At 45.2% G+C, this 21,714-nt stretch overlaps 1 protein-coding gene across 1 annotated transcript in view; it reads right to left on the bottom strand.

The window, feature by feature from the left end:
- The window catches only part of TTC12 (tetratricopeptide repeat domain 12), a 39,978-nt gene extending 28,423 nt beyond the window's left edge, over window positions 1–11,555 (bottom strand). The window contains exons 1-7 of the mRNA XM_010983290.3: window positions 11,515–11,555; window positions 9,906–9,978; window positions 7,808–7,971; window positions 7,238–7,259; window positions 6,510–6,587; window positions 5,527–5,648; window positions 1,320–1,379 (exon numbers count right to left, since the gene is read on the bottom strand). Of these exons, the coding sequence (XP_010981592.3) occupies window positions 1,320–1,379; window positions 5,527–5,648; window positions 6,510–6,587; window positions 7,238–7,259; window positions 7,808–7,971; window positions 9,906–9,963 (504 nt within the window). The 5' untranslated portion in view covers window positions 9,964–9,978; window positions 11,515–11,555. The remainder of the gene's footprint in view (window positions 1–1,319; window positions 1,380–5,526; window positions 5,649–6,509; window positions 6,588–7,237; window positions 7,260–7,807; window positions 7,972–9,905; window positions 9,979–11,514) is intronic.
- Between the last annotated feature and the right edge of the window lie 10,159 nt (window positions 11,556–21,714).

Raw genomic sequence — 21,714 nt, 5'->3', positions numbered from 1 at the left:
TATGCTGCAGCCGGAGTGTGAAGAACCCGATGGCTTCAGCTTTGGGCGGTTCTCATCACTTAAAGACGGTCACGATGCAGTGGGACAAGGTTTCCCACACACCGCGTCTTCCAGCAGATAAAGAAATCAAGCACTCCAGGTGCCAGGTTTGGGGGACCTGTCGTGTTTTATAAACTGTTATTAGCAAAGGTGAGTTTCTAATTCGCCCATTTCCCTTGTCTACCCTCTCAGTGAAAAAATAAGGAAGCAGGTGTGGCCAACATGCTGTTGTCCAAATGCGCTCTGTTTCGGGCCATGCTCACCACGTCGGGGTTAAGTGGTGCCGGACCAGGGAAATCCACGCCGCACGATAAACCTGGCAGGTGCTCCTGGCACTTCAATTTTACTTGATTATAAATTATTTAACATAACACGGCTATATTAAAACAAGCTGGTACATTTTACAGAGTGCAGTGCAAAATTTGCAAGGGATTTTTAAGATAAAAACATGTGTCTAAAAAGAAATTTCACGCTCTCTGCTTCCACACCCTCCAGGGACTCCTGTGCGTTCTGTTGGCTCTTCAGCAAGGAAGGCTGAGAGGCACTGGTTCGCATCATTTAGTTAAAGCCCCTGCGACAGAGTAACTTAGGCGGAGCTAGGATCAGTGTTATTTAAATATTTAGTCATCAGAAATAATGTTCTTAAGAAGTGATTGTGACACGTCTCTTTTAAAAACTCGGCTAATATTTCCACCAACGGTCTTTACTTCTCTCCACCTTTGATTATCTGTTTTGGAAGATTTCGGAGGAAATACCACGCCGAGTGAGTGTTATACTGTCTGCCTGAGGCCTGACAAGCATCCAGGCTGAACAACAGGAAACCTTCCTTCTGATTATTCCTCTACAGAAGGGGGAGCTGTGATGCATTTCCAAATTATCAGAGTGGGAGGGAAAAAAGCGGCAACCAATGAGGGAAAAAATGGCAACACTGCAGACACAATTAGGAAAGAAAAAGAGGCGTTTCCACCACCACGTGGAGCAAAGCGACTGATAACACGATAGTAAAGGGTGAGCTGCTGTGATAAAACCTGAAAAAACAGTATTAACAGCAACTTGTCTAGAGTACTTCCTGTGAGCTAAGCACCGTGTGCATTATTGCAACCCTCACGACAATTCTATTCGAATCCATTTTATAGATGAGGAAACTGAGGCTCAACTGCAGAGCCTAGACCCTTTCCCACTGTAATATGCCAGCAGCTCCCCTCTGTTCACTTCAGGACTGAGGCCCCTGGCCCGAGCAAGCCCAGCTCCACCACATGGAGAATGAGATGGCATCTTACCTTCAGAGCCCAGTCACAGTCCACCAGTGCCTTCCGGTAGTCCCCAAGTTTGATGTAAGCCTGCAAGGACACAGACAGCTGCTGTTCACACACAGTTCCGTGGCCAGAGGTCTTCAGTCAACACAGACAGAGCAGGGGAACAGGAACATGGTGATGAGAGGTAACTGGTCCTTCCCTGGCTCAGCCAGGGTCCCAGCTCAGGACACGCTCACACTGGGGAGCCGCGGAGAGCTTAACAAAAGGATGATTTACAGGGTGAGGGCAGGGCATAGGAAAACCAACAGTGGACAGCTGCCTAACAGGAGCTGAGGCCTTCAGGAGAGCGGAAGCCTGGAGAATAAACCACCCCCCATCTCACTTAACTCCTCCTTCCTTCCGATCTCATTGGCTGAACCCAAACAGAAGCTAGAAAGCTGGGAAGCCAAGAGGCCAGTCTCCCAGGGCGCAGGGCAGAGAAGGATCTGTGGGGGCAAACAGAGTAATACCCAGCACGCTAACCCCACGTACAAAGGAGGAGCCAGCTTCTGGAGCCTACCCTGCTGGGAATGTTCCAGAAGGAGACCAAATAATAAAGGGAATCAAAAAGACAGATTAATAACAAGTGTTGGTGAGAATGTAGGAAATCAGGACACTCTTACGCTTGCTGCTGGGAATGTAAAATGATGAAGCTGTTTTGGAAGACAGTCTGACGTTTCCTCAAAAGATTCGAAACAGAGGTACCACATGACCCCTGGGTATACAGCCAAGAGGATTATAAGCATATGTCCACACAAAAACCTGCACGTGTATGTGCATAGCAGCGTTACTTATAACAGCCAAAAAGCAGTAGCTCAGACCCATCCATTTATGAATGGGTAAATAAATTGTGGTAGAGCCATACAATGACATATTTCTTGGCAATAACAGGAATGAATTACTGATGCAAATTCCAACAGGGACGGGCCTTGAAAACACTGTTCAGTGGAAGAAGCCAGACACACATGGACACATACTGTATGATTTCGTTTATATGAAAAGTCCCGAATAGGCAGTTGTATAGAAACAGAAAGTAGACCAGTGGGCTGGCGGTGGAGGGGGGACAGGATTGGGGAGTGACTGCTTAAAGGGTCTTAGAGATGATGAAACAGTTCTAAAATTTGTGTGGTGAGGGTTGCACAGCCCTGTGAATACACTAAAACCCACCAAACTGTATACTTTCAGTGGGTGAATTGTATATTGTGTCCATTATATCTCAATAAAGCTTTTGCCAAAATATGATTAAGGAAAAGTTCTGCTTAGTGCCTTCTGAGTGCAGTGAGAAGGAAGAGAGACAGGAAACGGGCAGACATTTAAGACTCAGACCATCACCAGGAGCCCTCGGTTTCAAATGCCTTCGGGCTCTCTTCTGGGATCTCCTAGAACTGGGGAAAATCTTGTAAATCAAGAATGAACTCAGAATTCTGTGATCCACTCAAACCAACCTGACTTAAGAATTTAGCTCACTTATAGTTTCACAGAACCATGGTATATAAACAAATGAAAGTCTATTTAACTGCAAGCACCGTGGTTACTATGCCCTCTCTAGTCATCACTGCATACAATAAGTGCTTAATAAATTCTTATCAAGTTGCGCTAAGCAGACTTCAAGCACTCTTCTTTTGGAAAGTTCCCTAAGAAGCAGCGACGATCACCCCGTTGTAAGAAAGGACAACCAGGCACCAGGGACCTATCAGTCACCGATGATAGATCCAATGCCAATACTCCACGTACATTTGCCCATGATCAACACTGTCCCAGGGCACTGTGACATTCTGAACAAGAAATCTGAGGAGATTTACATGGACAAGCCCATTATGAGGTTACTGTTATAATTTATGAGAAATCTAAGCATTCAACCAAAATGAGGAGGGAGCAGGCAATATCCAGCTAGGGGACTTCTGCCGGGGAGCTCTATCTACCAGCAGAAAGGAAGCCGCTGTGCAGAGCTTTCATTAACAGGAGTTCGGTACTAAATGAAGACAATGACTCTTTGAGTTATCTCTTCCATAAAGCACCATCTTTTCCTCCGGGATTTGGGGGGTTCATTTGAAAGACAGAGGATGTGAGAGAAAAAAACTAGCACCTTTCTGGGCAACCGTAGTCATGATTTCATGACACTGTTATTCAGGATACAGACTCTGAAAAAGTCTAGAAGGGCTTCAACAATTTCCCCACGCAGGCTTTCGTATTTTCTTTTTCTTTTTTTAAGGCTCAGATCCAATACCCTATAACTTTCCTGTTCTCTTTTGTTTTTCCGTATTTTAAAAAGGACTACGTTCCCAAATGGCGATTAAACTCCTGACTTGTCTAAATTACACCAGTAATCTATTGATCATAACATTAGCTCCAGGAGAAAAACAAAGCGATGGAAGTGCAGGTTTTCTCTCCGGCAAGCAGTGACACGCAGTGACACACAATTCACAGGGTCCCTACTGAGTGTTTCGTAACACTGCATGCAAACAGGGAAGCATTTAAAACACAGTCAATGGTTCAAAGGATTCGGAACGGCAGGCAGCACATTTTGTATCTATTTGTCTCTGAGTAAGCGTTCTCTTTGGGGGAGGTGGGAGGAATTGCCTCCCCAAAGCTTTGAATCCCATTTACTTATTTTCATCCACAGTCATTCTTGATGTGAGTCTCCCAAACTAATCAAAGTGCTGCTTCAACTTGAGAACAGTAAAAATGCAACTAATTTAGATGAACCAGGGTGTAGACCATCGGAATTAGGTATAAATCTGAATTACATAACATTTTAAAGGCAATTCAATTTCACTGCTTTCAAATAACTTCAGAGTAACAAGACTGATCAAGCATCAGTAGGTAAATGTTTTGGAGACCAAATTTGGTGATAAATAAAAAGCAACTATAGTTATTATACTAATTGTCTGCATTTGAATGTCTTCTTTGAAGTGTCAACAGAAACTTAATTCCCTTCAATGCACTTAGTGTGCCTCTGGTGCTGCACAACTTAAGAAGGACTTACTGAGCATCTGTTGTAACTAAAGCACTGGGGGAAAGTATATGGCAATTTTTACCCTAAGAAAGTTTATAATCTTGTTAAGATGCTAAAAGGTACATGGCAAAATTGACCTCTCACTAATGTGTCTACTGATCCTCTTCCTTATGGCAATTTTTCTCCACAAAGGGGCTAGGTAAATGACACCTCGACTCTAGCCTGATTGATCCAAACTGCTGAACTAATGATCTTGTGCTGTGCCTGAATTTATTTATCATTAAATCACTGTCACCACATAGACTTTTTGGCCTGCTGACATCCCGTTTCTTGCTTTCAACACTTCCTCAGCATACCAAGGCAGGGCATTCTTAATCTTAAGTTACAGAAATTGGAGCTGATGAGGGCTCCGTTGCGATCTTCTCCCTCTTGTCAATGACACGGCATCGAGTCCATCTCACACAGGCCTGGCTGACGCATCCTGACCATCGGATCATCACGTCCATGAATCTGCCAATTTTTGCAGCCTGAGCAACAGAGAGCTCTACCATATACAACCTCAAGTGCTTTGCAAAGATAAGGTCACAGATGACATTGCTGTTTCCCCTGAGAACCATCAACCTTGTCCCTTCTTTAAATAGTAGACAATAGACATCCGGGGGATAGTTTTTACCTGGTGTTCCAGGAGACTGAGCTCATCTGTGATATTAAACTGAGGTATTAGGGATTTCAGAAAGTCAGAATTTCTGACAAATTGGCTGGAGGCCCATTAGCTATCCAGGATACCCCAGTCACAAAATCTTAATCAAGGAGGGACTGATACAATGAGTAAGAAATTAATGGGAGAGTAACCCTTAGGAGTTTAGACAGGCATCAAAAAAGAGGTTGAACACATCCAGTGGTGGCAGAATTCCACTAGTCTCCTTAATACACATGGGAAGTGCCTGGGTACCACCACTGCTGTGCTGGCTTCTGCAATGGAGAGAACTGATCGTACGTGGCTGTTCCCAAGCCCTCCCTCAATGATTCCAAGTCGGTATCTGAAATCGGACCCCAGTGGGAGTATTTACACCACAGAAATGGGCAAACGCTCCATACACGTCAGCCTCCCCCACACCCCGGCCAGAGCCAGCACACACCTCTGGTACCATCTCGTCTCATCTGTCTCTGATTTCACAAGGTTTGAGCCTACGGTTCCCCGAGAAAAGCCCGTGGACGTGTGCTTGGCTCACTGACCTGGGCTCGGTTGGTGTACAACACTTTCATGTCCTTCAGTTTCTCCAAACCCTCGCTGTAGCACAGGATGGCCGTTTCGTAATCACCTCTGACAAATGCTTCATTCCCCTTCTCTTTGAGGGCTAGGAGAATAGAAGCCATACCGGTGAGCTCTCCCCATGCCCTGGAAAACTCTTTCAGACTTTATTACCCTGACTTTCCAACCCTGCTTTGAAGGTCAGAGCTTCCGTCCATCCTGAGGGGGTTGGGGGTGTCACTTACTTCCCTCTACAGATATTTCAGGATTGGTTTCTCTAAGTAGTCTTTTCTCCAAATCCACCCCAAACTTTCTAAGTAGCTTCTTAGAAGAAAGGACATGATTTTGCCCCAAGGCTCAGAATATTCCAGGCTTGCCACAAAGATCAAGTCTACACATTCAATGTCTCATAAAGAGGGTCAAACAACTAATTTTCTAGCAAATATGGAATCATTCAGATTTGCAGCGCACATACCACTGGGTGGTATAAAGTATGTGCTGAAGGCAGCCTTCTGTCCTGTGAATTTCCCCCGCCAAACACGCAACCTTGTTTCTTTCTTTTCCTCTATTTCTCTTCTCCCAGCTTTGTTTATTGTTTCATTTTTCTTTTTCACATCTTCCTGTGTGCCTCAGGCTAGCCAGTGGTACCCCACTCCCATCCTTCCTTCCTTCCTTTCCAAGCATCGTTTAGTGCCGCTCAATCTGATCTGCTAAATCCATCCACCTGCTTTAGAAAGAGGTTTGATGGTGGGAGCTCACTGAGGGTTACGTCCTCCTGCTCACTGCATGTTGCAGCGGGAACAGGGAATAGACAGCCAGTGGTTCCTGCCTGGCCAGGTCCCACTGCCTCAGGCCCACAAACCCAACCCCCCGGGGATCTTGATGTCATCAAACATCAGCACAGAGACTCTGAGGCTCTTCCAGCACAAAGCATCCCAGTTATTGGAAAGTGAAGACTGACAATTACCGTCTGCTAAGACTTTGTTTTCCCTTCTTCTTTTGGCACGTTCCTTTGCATCCTTCTCCATAGATGCCAAGAAGGCCTCTGACAACAGAGTAATTTCAAATATTAAAAAGGAAAATCTAAATACTATAATCAGTTCTTTAGCTCAAATTCAGGGGGAAAAAAAGCTACTTGAGAGTTTTAGAGCCACACTTTTAATGCATACACATATCGGCACATGCTAGCACATGAACACATACACACACACACACACACACACACACACAGATTCGAAGGCAACTAAAATGACATTTTCTTAATTTGACATTAAATGGTAAGCTGTGTGATATATTATCATACACGATGACTATGTCTGTGCTTCAAATTTGAATTATGCCTTTTAAAAGGAGTTTTCTTTGAAGACAGACTTTTTTGTTCCACTTAGCATAATGAGCTTCTGAGCTGGGCAACAAAGAAACTGCCTGCGTCTCCCTGAGCAGCCGAGGGTAACTGGATGAAACAGAGTAACTGAATTCAGTTTACAAAAGGCTGGCCAGGAGGGCAGAGACAAAAGCCTCCCCGTGCTGTCCCTTCTGACCACTAGTACCAGCAGTGGGTGATCAGTAGGTAGTTTTTTGTTCATGGGCTGTTTGTAAGCCCAGAGGCTACAATTTAAGGGTCTGGATGCTACAATCAATAAACACTGATCCTAAATGAGTAATACACTTCAGGAAGAGAGATGCTCTCCTTACCTGAGTTTGTTTCATCTGCATTCTGCAGGGCACAGGTTATCATAAAAAAACAAAGAAACAAATTTCAAAAATCACTCTCTGATGTATATACAGACACAAACCAAGAAGGCGGATCAGTTACAACTGGGTAGCAGGGTCATTTCCTGTAACCACCCACACGAAGGGATCAAAATTCAGGGGGCTTGCTTTAAATCAGATCTGATTATGGGCACAGTTGTTCCGGGGCTATGTCTGCAGAAGCAAGGACCCCAGCTGTGGCTGTATGAGTTGGAAATATGAGAAAGTAGAATACATTACCTTACCAGCTTAAAAATGGCCACAAGCTCAATGGATGCAGAGGCCAAATTTTCATTAAAACGAACCCAAAGGGTTGTTTAAAGATGACCCAGAAAGACCAAGAAAAAAAATTGAGTTTATACTTCCTTGCGGAAAATAAATCTAGTGAATCTATAAAGCAAAAGACGGTTCCAGCCTCACCAGGCAGTTGAGATTAAACTACCACTTTGCCTGCTTCAGTGCAGACATCCTCGCTGTGTCTACTTAAGTATCTCCACGACAGGAAAAGGAAACCTTCGCGGGAGCCTGTGGGGGGCTGATCCTGGTCTTGTTGATGGTGGTCCTGCATTCGTCCTCCTCTTGGTCTCCCTCTGTAAACTGTAGTCTCTTCTCTGTCTCCAGGACAGCTTTCTCTCGTACGACTGGGTCATCAGAATTCATCTTCTGAATTAAACTGGCTGGAGGAGGAATCAGATGTGGATCAGTCAAGCAGGGTCTTCCAAAAGAAAGATGTCACTCACTCAAAGAGATGGTGTAGAAAATTCATGGGGAAGAACTTTTATTTTTCCAGCTTTATTGGGATATAATTGATATATGATATTGTGGAAGTTTAAGGGATAAAACATGATGTTTTGATATTCAATTTTTTTATGTGTGGTGAGAACATTTAAGAGCTACTCTCTTAGCAACTTGAAAGTGTATAATATAGTAGTATTAACTAGAGTCACCATGCTGTATGTTAGAACCCCAGAATTTATTCATCTTAAAACTGTAAGCTTACACACTTTGACCAACATCTCCTCATTTCTTTTTTAAAAGTTTTATTTATTTAAACTTTAAAAAATTGAAGTCGAGTTGATTTACAATGTCTCAGGTGTACAACAAAGTGATTCAGTTATATAGAGAGAGTGTGAACTCTCAGGGTGTGTGTGTTGGGTGGGTACCAGAAGCAGTCTGCTGCTCAAGTGTGAGGGAGGGAGAGGCGAGAGGTAAGGGCTAGGTCATGGGAGGACTTAGGTCCTGATGAGAGCTTGAAATTTATTGTGACTGTGGAGAGACTCCAAGCAGAGAAGTGTCTGGGTCAGATTTGCATTTTAGATACATTACTCTGTGGGGAGTGTAAGCCTGGAGGCAGGAAAAACAATCAGTGGGCAGAGGAAATAGTCTGGAGAAGAGAACCAGAACACAGGGAGGTTGGAGAGGATGGAGCTGGAGGAAGAAGGCTAACCTGATGGCTGATTAAATGCAGGCCTGAGAGATGGGAGGAGGCCAATAGGACTTGTAAATTTCAGGGATGGGAGTGCCACCAAGTGACACTAGAATGAACGGGAGGGTAGGAGAAGCAGGTTTTATTTGGGAGAGGTGGGACAGAGGGGAAAGAGATGATCGACTGAACTTTGGACATGTTTGTGATGTTTGAGGGGTACAATGGATGTAACAGTTGGCATAGAGGCTGAGGCTCAGAGAAGAAGGCTGGTGGCAATTGAGATGTGGGGTCATCAGCAAGGGTGGTATTTAAAAGCACATGCTTGGGCTCCATCACCTGAAGAGAAAGGTGAGCAGTGGGCCAGGCCAGGACTCCACGGAACAACATCTGGGGATGGGCAGAGGAGAGGCCGTGACGGACACAAAGAGCACACTATGGATGTGTCATCTGTGAAGTTACTCGAACTATCTTTAAAACCATTTTATTCTTGGGATCCCTATCGCCCACTGGAAGCAGCAATTTCAATATATTTCTATTTGATATGTGAAGTTTGTTTCATGGTTGGTTTTCTTGTTTCTGTCCTCAAACGAACTCCCTGAAGTCTGCACAGGGACTGAGTGCTCTGCAATCTCCTGTATATGATCTGTGTGATCAGAGTATGTCCTTTGAGGTGACATCTGTCTGAGCTGGGGAAGGGTCTTCTTGCCTAGAGGAAGAGAGACAGGGCTGTCGCATCCATGTGATGTGATGGACCCTTGGGAAAGTCATTTGATTTTGCCTCTGCAGCTCAAAACCAGGAATGGCTCTACCCTAAAACAAGAGGGATCCCAGACTGATGGGTGGGGCCCCTGAGTAATCGCCTTGAAGGGACCAGCTAGGCTCACTGGCGCCGGGGACCTGATCCTACACGGAAGGGGAGAAAACACGGATGGGAGCTGTCAGCCCAAATTCCAATCAGAATGTAAACAGCTTCTCTGATACCAATTAACAGCCAGAAAAATATTACACCTAGGCTCCAATATTACTTGCTTCTCAATATCCCTTCTGTTGAATCTCAGTGACATTTTTTTCTGAAGAGTCATAAACCTGTCAGGCCACTCAGGAACTAACTTACAGTAATCATTTCTTTATAAGGACTCCACCTCTTTAAAGTACAATTTAATTTATGATTTTACTGGCACTTACTGATTTCATCCACATTTTTAAGAAACTTCTGCAAGTCTTCCTCTTGAGAGTCAGCCATTGTGAACCAGAATCCCTGAGGGAGGCAGCACACATGATGAAAATTAGTAATAATAAAACACTAAATGGAATTTGTCAGGCTTATTAGCCTTCTACAACTAAGAGCCAAGTGATTACTTTTTAGATGGATTTGTGTTTATAAAAGTCGTGAATAACAAGCAGGGTGATCTATGTCATTCTGACTGCTGCCAGGGCCAAGGGGCACTCTTTAGGTGTGGAGATACTTCCGGAAAGCTGCCAGCCTCCCTCCAATGGGGAAACGGCTCTACAAAACGTTCCTTCAAAGCCAGTATCAACTGCTCTGATTCAGGGACCTGGCGTGAAGCAAACCAGGCGGAGAGCAGCTGGCAGGCCACCAGGGATGGAGGATGACACTAATGCTTGACTTTGATTGTGACAGGCCAGCCCAGCCAGAAGCTTGGAACTGGCTGTATGACAGGAAACCAGAAACAGGACAATTTGCATCTAAATGTCCAAACTTGTTTAAAATATAAGCCTCCGGGTTGTCTCTGAGGAGTGAAGAGAGGATACAAATTGACTGCAGGGATTAAAACTTGACGGCACAGTGAGCCCACATCTTCTCTCCTGTCCGGGTACTTTAGACGGATCACCTCTCAGTTGTTTTTGAGAGAAAGGTCCTCATGGTGTACCCAGTGGTTCCCAAAGGTCCAACCACAGACCACAAAAATCATCCCCAAACTTGTTAAGTATCCAGATTCCTCCACCTTAGCCCAGAGCCCCTCCAACGTGCCCAGGGACGTACAGTTTTACATAAGCTCCAGGTGACTGATTTCCAGTTGGGTTTAGTGGTAGCATAGTCTGTAATGCACCTACAACTGGAAATTCGGAATCTGCCAGAACAAGCTGTGCGTTACTTGATCTCTTTGAGATTCCACCAATTACAGGCTGTGCTACCTCAGCTAAAGTTACAACCTCTCTGAGCCTCGGGGTCCTCATTCATTCTGTGAAAACGGTAATATCAAACAGACGGCTATCTGGGGATTAATTCGAAGCACCAGGTACGCGACGAGGGGTCACCGCGAGGCACCCTTACCTATAAAACTGGGCTTGGGGACGTGTGGCTTAACCAGATGATCGCTAGGTATCTTTCCAGCTCTAACATTTCAGGCTCCCGTGGCACTGAGGCCTAGTCAAGTGAGTTAACTTGCCCAAGGTTAGGAGGGGCAGAAGGCAGACCCCGAACTCCCGCGGGCAGGAGCCAAGCCCTCTGCTCCCAGGGCAGGGTCGGAGCGAACCCACGACGGGATGAGGCCAGAGGCATCCCGCGTTTCCCTCTGCAGGAGCCTGCAGTTGGCTGGGACTGCAGACAAACTTGCGCAAGCCAGGGCCAAGGGGCGGGGCCAACTGCACCGTTGCCCGGCAACCGCTCCCTAGCGTCCCCTGGCCTTGGTCCCGCCGCTGTAGTCCCAGCCCGCAGCCGATACCGTCCCATCCACTGGGGCCCAAACCAGCGACCTCTGCCCGGCTCTGACGGCCAGATCAGGACCAGGCCACGACCAAGGCAGACCCCGGGCCACTCCGCTGCACTGACCTGACGCGCCCAGGGCTGGACAGGAAATGGCGGCTGGGGGCGGGCCGTGACCGACCTAGGCTGGGACGGGGCGGGGCCAGGGCCTGGAGACCAAGGGTGGGCGTGGCGCCCGCGCAGACACCCCGCCCCCCGCTCCCGTTACGGATTGGCCGCCAAATTCAAGGCCGACCTGGGGCCTGGGGAGCCAAATTGGAGCCTGGGCAGCGGCAGGTGGGGGAGCAAGGGGAGCAAAAAAAAAAAAAAAAAAAAAAAGCCCCTTCTGACCCGTGCTGGTCTCTAAATCAGGGCCAGGTTTTCGCCTATTTTTCTTCTGGGATTGGGGATGTGTGTCACATCCATTAGCTTAATATATTTGGCCCAAAGGGAGAATATCTCCAGCGTGCTTGGGAGGTGCAGGCTTGGGCGAAATCCGATTTTGCTTATTGGTGAGACCTTCAGAGAGTTCTGTGACCTCTCTGCTCTTAAGTTTTTTCATCTATAAAATGGAGAAGTGGTTCTTTCTCATAAGGTTTATGGTTGAAGTGCCAGGCACCTAGTCGATAGGGACAAGTGGTGGTTATTATCCAGGGCATCATAGGATTTAGAGCAGAAGGAGATGATGGACACAGTCACACGATGAATACACCCACACACGCTTAAAGAGATCCCAGTCTATTTTTTTAAATCAAGGTTGAGTGGTGAATGCTGGATTAAAAAGAGCGAAAAGCAGGCTTAGGGAAAAGCCCCATCTTGAGCTTAAACTGATGTTCAGAAACATTTGAGACTTCCTGGCAAATTTGTGGGTGCTTTACAGGAACCTGTCTGGTAGGGACTGAGGAGTCCAGGGGACAGAGCTTGCCAAGAGGGGAGACGGGTCCAGCATGACCAACTAGATCAACATTGATTCTGAAAACAGTCTGTTGACTCTGTCCTGTGACCTAGACCCCATGGGATGCATGTCTGAGCCCCATGGAGAACAGGGGACTTTTTGAAATCTCCACAAGGCATGCAGTCCTGCTTGGGTACCCCCGCCCCATGGGGTTATAGCTCAAAGGGACCAGGGCAGCCTCCTCCCGGCAGCAGACCAGGTGCAGCTTCAGCAGAGTGAGTCCTTCAGCTCACTGGTTGGAGCAGGAAGCGGTGTGACCTGGGGGACCCAGCAGTGCATTCACAGTGGCTGTCCGCAGGGACTGAGATTCCTCCTGAGAAGTAGCAGAGAGTGGACGTGCCAGCAGAGCAGGGTTGTTGGTGCCACACCCTGGGGATTATCAGAAAGACACGCGGTATTTTACAGTGACTTGAGAGCCTGTAGGAATTGATGGAGGCAAGAATCAGTGACAGGTTATTACTATTAGTATCAACCCATTTTCCTCTCGGGCTTAGGAGGCCTTGAACTCAGGCATAGTCTCCAACTTAGGGTCTTTTGTAACTTTGGAGCTAACAGCATTATTTCCAAATCACTTTCTTTTCCACTACCCTTTTCACCAAACTCCTTTTCCTGGACTCAGAGGGACCTGTCCACCACTGACCATACCTCATACCCATTCATTCACACATTCATTCATCAAATGTGGATGGTCTCCAGGATGCCAGGTGCTGCGGAAAGTCCTTGACGTGCACTTGACAAACATTTATCATGTGCTGAGTGGTTAAGAGCAGGGACTCTAGGACCAGCCTCCCTGGGCTCAAATCTCCGCTCTCCACTTGCATTATTAAAATGTTGTTATGCACCTCCCAAGCACCTTTTTACTGAGCTAGGTGCTGGGGATCTTTTTCTTCCTGTTATTATTTCTACTATTACTAGCTGTGTGACCTTGACACATTATTTAATATCTCTGTGCCCTAGTTTCCTCATCTGTAAAAATGAGAATGTTAAATAATACTGATCTGACAGGGCTGCTGTGAGAAGTATATGAGTTAATTACAGGTAAAGTGCCTGGTACATTGTCAAGACTCAGTAAATGTTATTGACATTAGTACTGCTACTGTGATTAGGATGCATCAGATCAGTGCTTCTGAGCTCGGACCGTGCATTAGAATTGCTTGGGGATCTTGTTAAATTGCAGATTCTGGCTCAGTAGGACTGGGGGCTGAGAATCTGCAGTGATATCTCTTTGTGGACTGTGAGCCACACTGAGTAACAAGGTGCAAACACTATTATTAAACACTGGGGATGTAATGGAGCACGAGTGATACTCTGTTAGTCTGGGATCTCCAGAGAAACAGAACCAATAAAAGAGAGAGAGAGAGAGAGAGAAGTACTATAAGGAATTGGCTCACATGATTATGGAGGCTGAGCGGTACATGATCTTCAATAGGCAAGATGGAGATGGAGACACCCAATGGTGTGAGTACCAGTCCAAGTCCAAGGGCCTGAGAACCAGGAGAGCTGATGATGGTGTAAGTTCCAGTCCAAGTCTGAGTCTGAAGGCAGAAGACCAATGTCCCACCCAAATACAGCCAGGCAGAGAGAAAGAATGCTTTTCAGGCCTTCAACTGATTGGGTGAGGCCCACCCACGTTGGGAAGAGCAATCTGCTTTACTCAGTCTGTGATTCAAATGTTAATCTCATCCAGAAACACCCTCACAGACAAACCCAGAATAACGTTTAACAAAATATCAGAACACCTTGTGAGCCAGTCAGGTTGACCCATAAAATTAACCATCACAGGTATCCAGTCACAAGACCCAAAGAGCTTATCACCTAAGGGGGTTAAAGGTCAATAAACAAATTCTGTGATAAACACCATCATAAGTCCTATAAGAAGTAAAGGGTGGAAAAACCAAAATAGCAAAGAGTGCCATGACTGCTGAGTCTCAGACCTTGGAGATTTTCCCCGAGGGTGTGATGCTTAAGCTGACACTTAAGGGATGAGCGGATGTTGACCAATTGTAGAGGGAGGTGGGAGCAGCCTGGGCAGTCAGGAAGGAGCCTGACATGGACGAGGAACCAGCAGGAGGCAAGCTTGGCTGCCGCCTAGAGAGCAAAATGCAAGTGGGGCAAGATGAAGCCGGGCCCAGATCACACAGGGCCTTCGGAAGATTCTGGGTCTTTCTCCTAAGTGCTATGGGCAGTGTTTGAGGGGGTTTTCGCAGAGGAGTGACATGCCCGATTTTTTTTTTTAAGAAAGTCATTCTGGCTGCAGTGTGGAGAATGATCTGGAACGAGGCCAGAGGGACACTGGGAGACAAGTTAGAGGTTGTTGACTAGAAAGGATTAGATGAATTTGAGATACATGTTGGAGAGAAAATTGACAGCAGAAAAATATTAGCAATGACATTAGATTTCTGGCTTGAGCCAGATGGCCCTCTCCACTGGCTGAGAGGGAGAAGATTGAAGGAGAGTCAGGTGTGGAGAAAGATAATGAGTTCAGATTTATACTCAGTTCAAGATGCTGATGAGTTATTCAACTGAAGATTTTGAATAAATTAATTGTCCTCTAATATCCACTCTCCTCTCCTTCAGGTACTCCCATTTTTAGCAAAGCACAGGCACCTAGAATAGACTCATTTCCCAGCTTCCCTTACACACGACTGGCCAATTAGATATAAGAGAAGTAGTGGGTGCTACTTCTGGGAAGTGTCCAAAGAAAGTGCTCCCTTCCCTTTACCTTTTCATCTTGTTGATTGGAATCTGGACACAATGGCTGGAGCTGGATCAGACATTTTGGACCATGAGGGAGAAGCAGTATATTGAGGATGGAAAGCCACAAGGTAGAAGGATCCTGTGTTCTGATAATCATGGAGTTACCACACTGGTTTTGGACTATCTAATTCCATATTTTTGTGAGGGAGAGCTGTTTAACCCCAACAATACATCAGGTCCTAAGAGTCTAAAGACTTCTATCTTGTTAAAGTCACTGTTTTGTTGGGCTTTCTGTCACTCCCAGCCAAATCTAGTGTTAACTGATTCATTTATTCAATTAAGTTTTTCAAAGTTGATATTTAATTTTTTCATCACAAATCCATCCAACTAGTCCAGATGATGTTAGGCATAATAGAAATATTGATATTTTAATATAAAACATGTCAATTTTTAAATACATTTTGTCTGAAGGACTCTAAACACCAGAGAAATGACACTGAGATCACACAATTAAAAACATGTGAATAACGTTTTATGCTAGAAATTCTTCTAGAGTTAGAAGTAATTTTTTTCTCCTCAAAGTCATAGTTCCATTTCACACCCTCCCCCACAGGCACACCCAGAACACTGCCCTAATAATATGTTCTTATGCTTGAATGTCTTTTACTGATCATCCAACTATAATTCTCTGTTACAGAAATACAACAAACATTATTGAAGTGTTCGCTTTAACCAGATACCGTACTGTAAGTCAGGGGCTCAGCCCCGGGTCTCACACAGTCCAATGAGGAAGATACAAGCATAAACAAATTCTTATAGAACCATGTGATAGGGACAGTGAGAGTCTAGCGTTTAAGGAAGAAGGATGGGGAAGGAAATGGTGCTCCTGTAGGAATGGGAATTTACATGGATAATGTGGGAGCTGAGCATGTGTGGAGGACTCCAGGCACAGGGGACAAAATGAGCAGAAGTGTAGAGGCAGGAAACACTGTGCCATGTGTGAGAAAACAGAAAAGTTCAGGGCAAGAGTGGGAAGAGATGAGCCCAGAGGTGTGGCTAGGGCACAGGGTATCAGGGAGGGAAGCTGGAGGAAGAGCGTAAAGCAGGAAAGGGGGAAGGGAAGAGACAGGAGAGATACCTGAGCAGGAGGGATGCAGAAGAGGGGACAGGGGTGTGTGGTCCCAGGTCACAGTGCTCAGCAGCCACGGACACGTGTGGCATCTTCAAAGTCACTTCCATCTTGACGACTCTTACATGGACACTATTAAGCCCCTACCTCACTCCAAGCCCCAGTCCTATAAATCCAACAGGATGCCTAGACCATCAGTCTCGTGAGAGGAGGGATTTTGTTTTATTTTGTCTTAATACTCCCAGCACCTGGAGCTTAGCTGGAGTTTAAAAAAATGATGTGTTTTATAAGTGAGTTAATCTCTTGCTCTGCATGAAGGAAGGCTCGAATCTAAGTTATTCCAGATGGGAAAGGATTAAGGGTGTTTATAAGTTTCTCTGCCTCTGGCTTCCCAGAGAGGTCCGTCCTGGAGGAAAAACGTTGTGACAGCCACAAAACACATCTTAGGGTAGATCTCATACTTGACAGATTGATCACTTTAAAATGTCAGACGTCTTACTAAGCCCTGGGTAGCGAGTGGATTGTCAAAAAAAAGATGCCAGTTTTCCTTCTTCCAGGCACACAGTAGGATCTCACCACCCTGTGGCCAGGTGACTTGCTTGGTTCTGTGCTGTGGTGGGAAGAAATGGACAGAAGCCTTTAAGAGCCAGAGTGTGACTCACTCACCACACGTAGCCAGCCCTTCCCCTACCCCACAACGAGGTGGTGGAGTCTGTGTCTGTCTGAATCCCTGAGTGAGGGGACATGGGCCAGAGATGCCTTTGATGGATATGAGCATGAGTGAGCAATAGACTTTTCTTGTGATGAACAAAAATTTTGGACCATGGTGGGAGGGTACAGCTCAGTGATAGAGTGCATGCTTAGCATGCATGAGGTTCTGGGTTCAATCCCCAGTACCTCCATTAAATAATAAATAAACAAACCAAATAATCCTCTTAAAAATAAAATAGTTGCTTAGTAAACTTTAAAAAAAGTCAGACCTGTTTGTTACACAGCATAACACAATCTTTCATGTCTAATATGCCCTTTGCTACAATCACAGAATCTAGGGACCTTGTGCATGAGTGTACATAGATTATGATTATTATGATTTACATTTTAAGTGGCAATGTCTGCATTTTGTACACACTGAAACAAGCAGAGGAAAACAGACTTAAAATGTGCATGACTCACATTTCAAATATATTCCCCCAGAGAACCCTGATGAGTCATACTTTCACAACTGCTACTTCCATCCGACCTAAATCCCTTGTGTGGTACTTAAGTTTTACTTGTCTTTATGTCTTCAATAAAAAAGTTGAACATTTGGTCACTTTCCACCGTATAATAAACCTGAGACGCGGAGATCATTTCAGCTGTCTCTCCCTCTAGTGCTCTGCTCTCTTTTTTGTGTAAACAATTCCAGCTGCTTGCCTTTTCTCATCAATCATACTTTATAAGCTTAGGAGACATAAAGAAGGAAAAAAAAATTGTTTTTCCGAGGACCACTGCATGAGGAATAAAGGAATCCTACGTTTGCCTGCTGGGAGTAAAAGTGCAGACAAAGTCGCCCTGGAGCCAGGAGCCAGGCAGACTGCAGAGATACCCCTGGTGGACAAAGCCCTCCCAGTGGCTGCTGGGACTGTAACTCACTTGATGGCTTTGGCTTCAAGATTTGGAGGGGGAGGAAGCTGAAGAAAGTCAGCACTGTCTCTTCCCTCCCTAAAGAGAATTCAAAGAGCACATTTAATCCCCCTCAAACATATGTCCTTTCATTTTAAAAATAGCTAAAATTCTCGCCTCTTAGACCCACCCTTTGCTCTCTCAGTTCCCACCTTATTAAAGATAAAGAAATAATTTCAGGGTCTAATCCGAGATTTAGTCTGTGTGTGACCATAGAGGGAAGAATCTTCCTTGGGATTCTAGGCATAATCAGTGACACCACAGTTCTTAACCGGCATAGAAACAGCAGTGAGTAGAGCAACAGGCACTGGCTGAGCTGCTAAGTGCCGGGCATCCCACCCAGTCCTTTGCAAGGACTGTCGGACTTAAATCTCCCAATAGCCTTACAAGTTCCTGTTCCCGTTTGATGACAAGAAGTGCAGCCAGGTAGGTTATGTGACTTGCCAGAGGCTGAGCCAAGGTGTGAAACCTAGTCTGAGTGGCTCCCCCAGCTCAGGCTCCCCCATCTCAGCACACTGCCTCCCGAGTATCACGCTGCCCCAGAGAGCTCTGTTTTAAGCTTCTACCATCAAGGACCATCCTGGGACCCTCAGACCCTAGCTGGGTCTCATGGATGTATAAACCTCAGTACAGGTTGTACATGGATGTATAAACCTCCAGCAGCTTCATAGACTGGTCCCACCTTCCACCGGTGATGAAAGCATCTTTCCTATAGCCAAAGGGCCATGTCTTCCACTCCATTAAGAAAGACACGGTGACTCCCAACAGTGTCCTCCTTTGAAGCCTTTCTGTGGATCATGGGACACGACTGCCTGAAAAGGAAAGGGAAGTTGGGCATTGTGTGCCAGGTGGAAAGGGTGCCCGCCCATCTCTACCTAATGTGGAGCAGCACTGCCACCGTGTGGGCAGACTGGCTACCTGGGCAACGGCGGTGGCAGAGAAAGGCAGGGGACCTCTGAGCCCTCAGCCCTTGTTCAGGCATTCATTTAATGTTTGTTAAGCACCTGCTATTGTCACGTACTTGGCCAGGTTTCTTCTATCGCTGCTGAGGCTGCGGATTCCTTCTCTGCGGATTGAATTAAATGATGTCAACGATGTGGGCTGTAGAGAACGTTTAATACTACTTACTGTTTACTTAGGGCATTTTTCATCTAGAGGTGCCTAGCACCACTCAGAAATTATAAAGATGCACCAGATTTGTGCAGTGGGGTTTTCTTTGCCTACAGGGTTTTGGGAGTAAGAGTACACACAGAGAAATATCGGGCCCCAGAGGTACCTATGGTCCTGACCTGGGCTCCATCTCCATTGTTATGCAAGAGTGGGCGTGTGTATTTCTAGCAAACACCTTTGCTTCTTTTTGTCTTAACAGATAGTGTATTCAAAGCATCTCATAGAAACTTTGAAAATAGAGAAAAACAGAAAATCATTCATAATCTCTTTATCCCGATGCTATCACTTTGAACATTTCGATATATTTCCTTTTTATCTTGTTTTCTGCATTTTTGGTATGGGGGGTGGGCAATGAGGTAACTATGCTTGCAGATGATTTTTTATTTCACTTTATTGCTATAGCACAATATCATCATCACCATCATCACCATCATCACCATCATCACCACCACCACCACCACCACCATCATCATCACCACCACCATCACCACCACCACTACCACCACCACCACCATCATCATCATCACCACCATCATCATCATCACCACCACCATCATCATCATCACCATCACCACCACCATCATCATCATCACCACCACCACCATCATCACCATCACTGCCATCATCATCACCATCATCATCATCATCATCATCACCATCATCGATGATACGTTCTGAGCATCCATTATATCCCAGTCCCTCTACTAAAGGTTTTAAATGTCATCTCCCAAAGCTATATAATAATCTAAAGAGATGGTATTATTATCCCTCTTTTAATAGAAGAGACAACAGAGGCTCAGAGGGGGTCCATACATCTCTTGCCTCTCAAGTCTGTCCTACATTATGCTTTGTTTTAGTAACAATCATTTATTCTCTGCATTGCATTTCACTTATCCACACACTGTACTTCATCTGTCTGCTTGTCATCATTTTAGATCTTTCATTGGTGCTAATATATATATATATTTTTTTTGCTGACACAAATATTGCTGCAACAAGCATCTCTAACTACATCTCTGTACATATCTAGGATTGATTTCTTAGGGTAGCTTCTCAGAAGTGGGTTTCTTGATCAAGATTTTGAATCTTTTCATGGTTGTTGATATTTCCAAATTGCTTCTCAATGAGTTTGCACACATCTGTACACATTAGCCCTGCTCACATACGAGACTGACAGTTTCACAGCATCTGCACCAGCACTGAGTGTTAATTTTTCTTCTAATTTAAAAGATGATAAATGGTCTGATAAATGGATCGTTTGGGCCGTCTTTCATTATTAGAGAAGGTGAAATCACTTTTACTTTTCACCACCTGCACAGGTACATTGTACCTCCTTTTGCACAGTCTTAGAGCACCTCTGCTATCTTGGACCTTCCTAAACCAGGGTTTTTGACCGTCACAGGGATCAATGAAAAAAATTTAAGGGGTCTGTGAGCTCATTTGGGAAAAAGAAATTATACCTTTATTTTTGAAGACCTGTCACTGAAGTAGCACCCCTCTCATGGTTAACGCAAGCAACAAATCACAGTGGTGTCAGCACTAGCTGTGTTATCATTTACGCTCAGCAGAACTTTGAAATTAGTTATTAGACATGCTGCTAGAACTTGCGTTTTGATGGTGTTAACAAACAAACACATTTATTAACATATCACACATTCATTTACAAAATATTTTGATGATTGCATTTCAGTATAATTATTTCCCTTTGTAATGCCCTATGTTTTATGATTAAAACAAAAACATTAAATTTTAAAATGCTATTTTGTGAAGCTGTTCATAGGCTTCACTTGACTACCATTGGAGTCATGGCGTTACTGAAACATAGGTCTGACTGCTCGCCATGGAAAAGCCAATAGAGGTAAGTAGGGTTTTTTGTGTGTTTGTTGTTTTTTTTTTAATTTATTTTTTTTATTGAAGTATAGTCAGTTTACAATGTTGTATCAATTTCTGGTGTACAGCCTGGCCTGGGGGTCAGAGCACGAGGGGCAAGGAAAGGGTATCCACCCCAGGTTGGATGGGGGAGGCGGCCTGGCTCAGTGTCCGAGCAGAAGCAGGCTGGAGAAGTGGGATCCGTGCAGCGTGGGGGCGGTGGCTTGGCGTGGGGTGTCAGAGCCTGGGCATCTGGCAGAGTGATGGGCCAGTGCAGGGTATTAGAGCTTGTGCACGGTGAAGAAGGTGTGCTGGGGAGTTGCCTGGCAAGGGGAGAAGTCTGTCCCTGCAGAGGAGTGGCCTGGCATGGGATGCTAAATTGCGAGTAGGATGGGGAGGGTGTCCTCATGGGAAGGCATCTGTGTGTGTGTGTCCACTAAGAACATCAGGGAGCAGCAGCGCCTCCTACCTACAGACCTTGGAACCAGGGCTTCTTGGATAAATGGCTGCTTCCAGTTCTGAGGTGGAGAAGATACAAGATGATCTCTGAACATTCTGTGCCAGAAAGCAATGAAGTACTCAAAAAATGATGAGCTCATGTAAAAATGATACAGAAGCCAGCTTGGATGCTTGCCCACTGAGTGGCCAGACAAGGGGCAATTTAACCATCAGAATAAATAATGAGAGTTAACAATTCGCTGAAAAAAATAGAAAACCATTCGTCTCCATGGATACAGATAAAAGATAAACCTACTGAAAGTTTGACAGGGTCCCAGGTATTTACAAAGTTTTAAAGTACCTCTCT

The sequence above is a fragment of the Camelus dromedarius genome, chromosome 34 (assembly GCF_036321535.1).
Source record: "Camelus dromedarius isolate mCamDro1 chromosome 34, mCamDro1.pat, whole genome shotgun sequence".
Taxonomy (NCBI): Eukaryota; Metazoa; Chordata; class Mammalia; order Artiodactyla; family Camelidae; genus Camelus; species Camelus dromedarius.
Note: the sequence above shows the minus strand (reverse complement) of the source record. Positions and strands in the feature narration are given on the sequence as shown.